The 7,534-nt window shown below is 41.2% G+C and overlaps 1 protein-coding gene across 1 annotated transcript in view; it reads right to left on the bottom strand.

The window, feature by feature from the left end:
* LOC109966103 (dysbindin-like) overlaps positions 1-6,136 on the bottom strand; it is a 10,996-nt gene extending 4,860 nt beyond the window's left edge. The window contains exon 1 of the mRNA XM_020610716.1: positions 6,083-6,136. Within this exon, the coding sequence (XP_020466372.1) occupies positions 6,083-6,125 (43 nt within the window). The 5' untranslated portion in view covers positions 6,126-6,136. The remainder of the gene's footprint in view (positions 1-6,082) is intronic.
* Positions 6,137-7,534: the final 1,398 nt, after the last annotated feature.

The following is a 7,534-nucleotide window of genomic DNA, read 5'->3' as shown; positions in this document are numbered from 1 at the left end:
TTATTTATTCTGCACTGTACACACTAGATTTCCATTCAGTACTACAAATTAAAAGAGTGGCAAATTACTATAAAGATAAAAACCTGGATGGAACTGATCCACCTCTGCCATCATTAGCCCACACCCCAAGAAATGTAGACACACCGCTGCGTAAGTCCACTGTCCGGCCAGCAAGATGGCACACACAGTAAGGAGAACAGTGCGACTTGCTTGTGAACATTATCTCGCAAAGTATTAGGGATCGAAATCAAGGCCGGGCAACATTAATCAATCAACAGTATTAAAGGAGCACGCTGTTTATGGAGACTAGTGACCTCGCCCTGCCAAAACCTGCCAGTGTAGACAGTCATTCAGTAGTGTGAAGCTTGAGACAAGTTTACCCTAAGCTGTTACAGTGATGACGAGGCTTCTGATGATGAAACTACACAGCTTATGTAAATTTCAGTTTTGCTTGCTGGACTTGAGGGGATCTCTTTCTCTTTCTTTACGTGTATGTCTCTCTCGCCTTCTTTGTTTCTTTGTTTAAAAATCACATTCCACTACTCAAGTGGAGATAGCCAGCGGACATGTCAAACCCACGCATGGGCTCAGCAGCATATCTCCGTCTGTCCCTGTGTGGGAGAAAAACATGCATCTAAAAGGCTGACTCAACCAGATAACCTCTGAGCCTTCTACCACCCTGCTGCGGAAGACGTGGAGGAGGTCTCCATGCAAATTGGCTAAGGTTACATTATTACTATGTTCTGTGTGAGGCCCAGAGGATGTTAATAGTCTCCACAGGGGAATCCTTTGCATCTAACAGGGGTCATTAACTGCTAATGATCCTTATGTAACTGTTTGGCTCATCAAGTGAAGTATTTTTCCACTTTCAGTCTTGAGTCCAGTGTTAACTTGCTCTTCGCACTTATATACTGTACTTAAGCTTAAGTTTTTCAGAGGAAAAAACATTGTAGGCAAAGCAATAGCTGCAGAACGAATAACATCAAGTTCTGTATGAACAGTGACTGTCATCAAAACGGTGGCATTGATGTTCGAGACAAAATTGTGCAAGGCTCAGTACACAGCGTCTGATCAAATAGTGCTGTTGTTACCTGAGGCAGCCCATTCCATCCTTAGGCTAGAAAATACAGGTCACGTGGAAAGGATTTACTGGTTCAGCAACGGGCAGCAATGATGGCCGACTGTTGCTGTGTTTGAGAAATGTTGGCTTATGATAGAGCAAAGGAAATACAGGAGAAGTGCACGGCCTCAAATCTGCTGGTTCCACACCAAAATAGTGCTAGTATTACCAGTAGACAACTTTTGTCAATCTGATGGTCTCTACTATAAATCTTTTTACAGATTCACTCTGTACATGCGATGACTGTCTGTCCTGGAGGAGGGATCCCTCTTTTGTTGCACTTTCTGAACTATCTTCCATTTTTTTCCCCAGTTACAGGTTTTTTTTGGTGGACTTTTCCTTATCTGGTTTGAGGGTCTAAGTGTTGTGTGCTGTACAGATTGTAAAGGCCCTTGAGGCAAATTTGTGATTCTTGCTGTTTGCTTTGCTCCGTGTGCTGTGAGCCACTTCAGACTGCGTTGTTTAAAGTGTTATATAAATAAAATTGAATTGAATGTACCAGACGTTCTGTAGTATCTGTTCCTGACTGCTGACACTGCACTAAAACACAACATGGCTTTGTTACAAATACTGACAGTAAAAACAATATTATTTGAAAAGAGAGCCAGAATTAATAATTCAGTATGACCACTGTGTGCAAAATACAGTTGGGGCAGTGATTTACATCTCAGGCTCTTTTTTGCTGATGATTTACCTGAGTAGCAGGGTGGTTAGCCTTACCACTGTATAACAGGATCCAAGAATTATGGTAGTTAGTGAGTCTCAGTTCAGGGAGCACATCATTTCAAAGATATGTGCAGCCTATGAAGGTTTAGTCTTTGAAGAACTGAAGGCTTCAGGGCTGAACCTGCACCTAGACCAGATTACCTTCTAATGATTTACCATAGCATAATTGATGGTTGTCACTCTTAAGGTGCACTAACACGAGCACCAAGGTTTGAGAATATTTATTCTGTCTGCCTTTTACTTCACTTGAAGCCTGAGATGTGTTTTTGTTGCACTGTGACCAGCTCCGGCAGAGCTGTGGGTCATAGCTGACTTTAGCTCAGCTTTGATTGTGCACAATGTGGCCGACAGAACCAAGGATCCATTGTGATTAAAAATGCAGAAGGTATTATTCAACAATACTGTAACTGTGCGTGCTTTGTTCAATATTATTCTGTTCAATAACAGACAACAAAGAGCAGCTTTCTCTCCTTATTTACTTGGTACTGATGCTGGATCAGTGACATGGCATCCTTTTTCTGGGCTGAGTGTACGCTCAAATAATAATGTTGTTAATGACATGCCCCTGCCTTGGGAAACAGTAGTCGGACAGACAGGCTGATGTTTTCAGCTTACATTAAAGTAATCCATTCTTTATACTTCTTTATACTTTACTAAAAACTAAACTCTGTGTTGTTGCTCCTTCAACATAGAAACTGGAATAGGTTCAACTGATGCCACTATTTAGAAAAACATCAGGGGGATGGCTACACTCCAGGTGGAGACAAAAGCCACTGACCAAAATGAGCGTTACAGTATTTTAAGAGGGGGCCTTGAAAATTCCATGGCTCTTGTGTTCTGTGACAGGACCTACGCCCCCTACTCAGAAATCCCTGCTCAATTTCAGAACACACTGAACCATAAGTACCCTGTAACACAGGTTACACAGGACTCCTTCTGTATTGTTACGCATGACTACGCAGCTTATTGCCATCATTGCAGCGTATACACATATGTAGTATGCTGTCTTATTTTGTAAGTGAGAATGAGAGAAAGAAAGAAGGATGTGGTGTTATGTAACCTGAGCCTGCTGTGCTTTATTCCTGCTCTAAAACTGTGGTGTCAGTGATGAGGCAAAGCTTTCCTGGGTCTGCTTGCCTCAGCTAAGCATCATACTAACAAACATGAGGGTGCAGTGACACCATACATTTTTCTGCACAAACACCATCATTTTTCTTCATTCTTTATCCTCCTTGTAGTCCACAGGTTTCCAACAACCCTGATTCTTTCTCTTTTTGCATTTTTCACTCTTGCATTGATGCTGATCAGATCATCAGCAGTTCTTTGTGTCTAGGAGTCTAGCAGCAGATGTAGAGGCGGTGTGTGTGTTTCTGTGGTGATAGGAGTGGACACTCCAAAGCCAAAGGTGACATATGATTTTTCCCTCCTTGTGAATATTCTTCCATGGTCTGATCTTTTTTGCTGCTTTGACTGCTCTGCCTCTGATAATCCACACTGCTAGTCTATTAATTCTAAGTATGATAGAGCATGCGACGCACATTTGTTTCTTTGTGCTGTCTTATTTCTGGCTACGCTATCAGCATCTGTTCTGTGGTGAAAACTCTGAACACATGCGCCATTAGCTTCTCAGTGTCACTTTAATAGTGTAGTCATACATCAAGGAAACGGGGAACTGCACTGGAAGCAGAGAACAAATGCTCCTGTTGAGTCACATGGTGTAGCATTCAGTCCCCTTGTGGCAACTGGAAAGAAATCCCATGCTCATCTTTCTGTTTTCAGTGAACAGAGAGACCGGGTGTTTATGTGACTGCATGGCTAGTCATATCTGACAGCCCATCTATCTCAAACTCCACCCCTCCTCTCCTGCAGCTCCTAATTCCCCCCTGGAGGCCAATGATGGTGTCACCCAGCTTTCAGCAATATACACCCAAATTTTTAGGTATTACTTTTATTATTTACTGAGCCAGTCACTCTGCTTTGCTGGTCTCATTGCCACAACAGTCCATCAAGTATAAATCATTTATGAGTGAGATCACTGCACCACAAGTGCTGTACCTCCCCCCCACTGTGTTTCCCCACTCCCCTGACTGCCCAGACCCACACATTGCTAAACACACAGCTGTATAGTAGAAAGTAAATCCAGACTGGTTTACCACAGCACCTACCATCATCATTGTCACACAGGTAGCACAACCTGAATCCTAGATGAATAAATATTTAACACAAGCACATTATTTATCTTCACCCACCCCTCTTTATCTTAGAGCCTACATCTGTTTCCTCAGGTTCCTGTGATCCCAGTGCTGTGATTATATCTTGTCTGACCACCCACTCTGTAAGTGTCTGATCAGATTGTCTACTCCCATTCCCAAAGCCATTAAAGGTGCTTCACTCCGGGGTAAATGCAATGATGACCCACAGCCATGCCCACTACTCCATATTTAGACCAATCAAAACAGTAATCTTCACAGAGCTCATATGGTATGTAGTGCTTTGCCTCTAATACTCATACACACAGAAACTTGTACATAACGCAGAAAGCACGGGAAAATAACAAATTCTCACATGTTCACATGACACTTAACACAGCAAACTACTCTTCTGAGGACATTGGTTAAATTAAAAAAACAAAACAATGTTTCTATTGCAAGCAGGTGGCAGTTAGAATGTCTTCCCTGCTTCTATGTAAAGACTTTCTTCCTTTAGCTTAGTCAGACTAGTTGTTATCCCATCACTGTGATTAAACCTGCATCAGCAGTGTCGCGCCACCATCAAGTTTGTCAGGCTAATTTGGTTAAAAAGAGATGGCTGTTATTAGTTTGGACAATTAGATTTGAGGGTAATGAGGGTTAGTTCAAAGCTGGACCCGGAAGTTAAAAAAATAAACCGACTGTGTGTAATTTTGAGGTTTTCAATGAGTAATAATTTCATTAATCTTTCAGTGACACCTGCACCACAAGTGCTGTACCTCCCCCCCACTGTGTTTCCCCACTCCCCTGACTGCCCAGACCCACACATTGCTAAACACACAGCTGTATAGTAGAAAGTAAATCCAGACTGGTTTACCACAGCACCTACCATCATCATTGTCACACAGGTAGCACAACCTGAATCCTAGATGAATAAATATTTAACACAAGCACATTATTTATCTTCACCCACCCCTCTTTATCTTAGAGCCTACATCTGTTTCCTCAGGTTCCTGTGATCCCAGTGCTGTGATTATATCTTGTCTGACCACCCACTCTGTAAGTGTCTGATCAGATTGTCTACTCCCATTCCCAAAGCCATTAAAGGTGCTTCACTCCGGGGTAAATGCAATGATGACCCACAGCCATGCCCACTACTCCATATTTAGACCAATCAAAACAGTAATCTTCACAGAGCTCATATGGTATGTAGTGCTTTGCCTCTAATACTCATACACACAGAAACTTGTACATAACGCAGAAAGCACGGGAAAATAACAAATTCTCACATGTTCACATGACACTTAACACAGCAAACTACTCTTCTGAGGACATTGGTTAAATTAAAAAAACAAAACAATGTTTCTATTGCAAGCAGGTGGCAGTTAGAATGTCTTCCCTGCTTCTATGTAAAGACTTTCTTCCTTTAGCTTAGTCAGACTAGTTGTTATCCCATCACTGTGATTAAACCTGCATCAGCAGTGTCGTGCCACCATCAAGTTTGTCAGGCTAATTTGGTTAAAAAGAGATGGCTGTTATTAGTTTGGACAATTAGATTTGAGGGTAATGAGGGTTAGTTCAAAGCTGGATCCGGAAGTTAAAAAAATAAACCGACTGTGTGTAATTTTGAGTTTTTCAATGAGTAATAATTTAATTAATCTTTCAGGGACACAAGGACCTACTGTACTATATGTACTGTACGTCTCATGTGTCTCATGAAGGAGCAAACTGTTTTGTTATGAGGCTCAGAATGATGATTATGAATCATGTTGAGCTCAACTAGTAAGTAGAGAATTAATTCATCCTGTTCAATTGTATATTAAGATGTGCCTTGGAAAACTTCCCAGGACATGTCAGGTTATTCCATTAAAATCCGAGGAGAAATGAGTTTATAGCTCACTGAAAGACAATGTGGTGTTGATTTACAAGAACAATGCTGAACATTTTCTTCAACAGGACTCAAAGTTTACTGTTACTGCACTTCTCCTTAGTACTGCTTTCTCTTCTCGCTACATTTACATTAACTCATACACTGTTGGTTACTTACATGCCAGACGCGTGTTGTGGTTGGTTGACCCAGCGGATGACATGATCCAGTGGTGTTTGGCTTTGTGTGTGTTTGGATTTTTCTTGCCCCCCTCCTGTCAAGGCTCCAGGACAGGATGCTGGTGTGTGTAGCGGCCGGTCATCTAGTCATTGCATCTCTTGACTTTGGCACAAAGATAGTACATTCACAGTACCCTCTTATCTCCCTCCCCTCTTCTCCTCTCTTTCATCTACTCTGCTCTGTCTTTTTGCTGTGTTCGCTGACTCCCTCCCCCTTTTCTGATTGCCTTTGCTGTTCTTTCTAGGTTTCCCTCTCACTGCTTCACACTCTCATCTCACTTGCCTCTCAGTGTCTGTATCTGTCACACACATGCACGCATACATGCACACACACACACACACGCTGTCTGGCTCACTCTGTCAGACAGGCTCTGTAGGGTTGTAGAGAGCTGTGCAGCCTAGGGATGGGGGAGAGTAATAGTGGGCTACGGCACTGTGGCCTGTACCAACTGGTGACAGCAAGGGGGTCAGCAGGATCAGGAGGTGGATAGGCCTTTTACATAATACTGAGGAACATACCAGAACTAAACCCCTCCCATGTTTGCTTTATATTATGTATGTATTTATTCAGTTTTATGTAGGATGAAAGTTTTAGAAGTGAACTATGATAAAGGGAGAGGTCACGAATATTAACTACAGTCTCTCTTAGCATAACAGGAAAACAAAATCAACAGTTTATATGACTGACTATCACCTTGCTCTATGTTATATGTAATAAAATTGAGTTGTGTGATGTAGTTTTTTTACATCATGCCATTTTACTCTTTTAATTGATGGGCTATGTTAGTGCACTCTTTTATTGAGTTTTAAGTTTGTCATTAAAAGCACCTTTGTCTAATAAAATATATTTCATGGTGCCTTAATTTGGTTTAACTAATGGTCTTAAAAGATTATTGTAAGCATTTAGCACTTCCATTAAGTTGGGAGCTCCAGAGAGAAAGCACAGCCGTGCTAGCAGCTCTGTGAGCCCGCTACACGCTGTCAGCACAGTGACAACGCTTACATGTTAGTGCAGGTATAGTGTTTACCATGTTTGTCATCTTAGTTTAGATTGTTAAGATTCTAAGGATTCACTGATTTGCATAAAACACAAAGTACAGTGGGGGCTGATGAAAATGTTTTGTAAATATTTGTTCATAAATCAAAGTATTGAGCAAATTTAAATGTTAGTTAGTTCATCTATCAAAATCTTTTAATGAAAACCAGAATCTCATGGTGATGTTAGAGGCAAAGTCAAGCAATCATTTTTTATTTTAGTCCGTTTAATAAAAACCCAAATCAGAAAAAGTTGGGACGGTATGTAAAATCTAAATTAAAACTGAATAATAATGATTTGTAAATCATCTGTGTCCTGTATTACATTGAAAACAATACAGTAGCACATTATTTGATG

This window comes from Monopterus albus, unplaced genomic scaffold, assembly GCF_001952655.1.
Source record: "Monopterus albus unplaced genomic scaffold, M_albus_1.0 scaffold106.1, whole genome shotgun sequence".
Classification (NCBI taxonomy): domain Eukaryota; kingdom Metazoa; phylum Chordata; class Actinopteri; order Synbranchiformes; family Synbranchidae; genus Monopterus; species Monopterus albus.
This window is presented reverse-complemented; position numbering and strand designations above follow the sequence as displayed.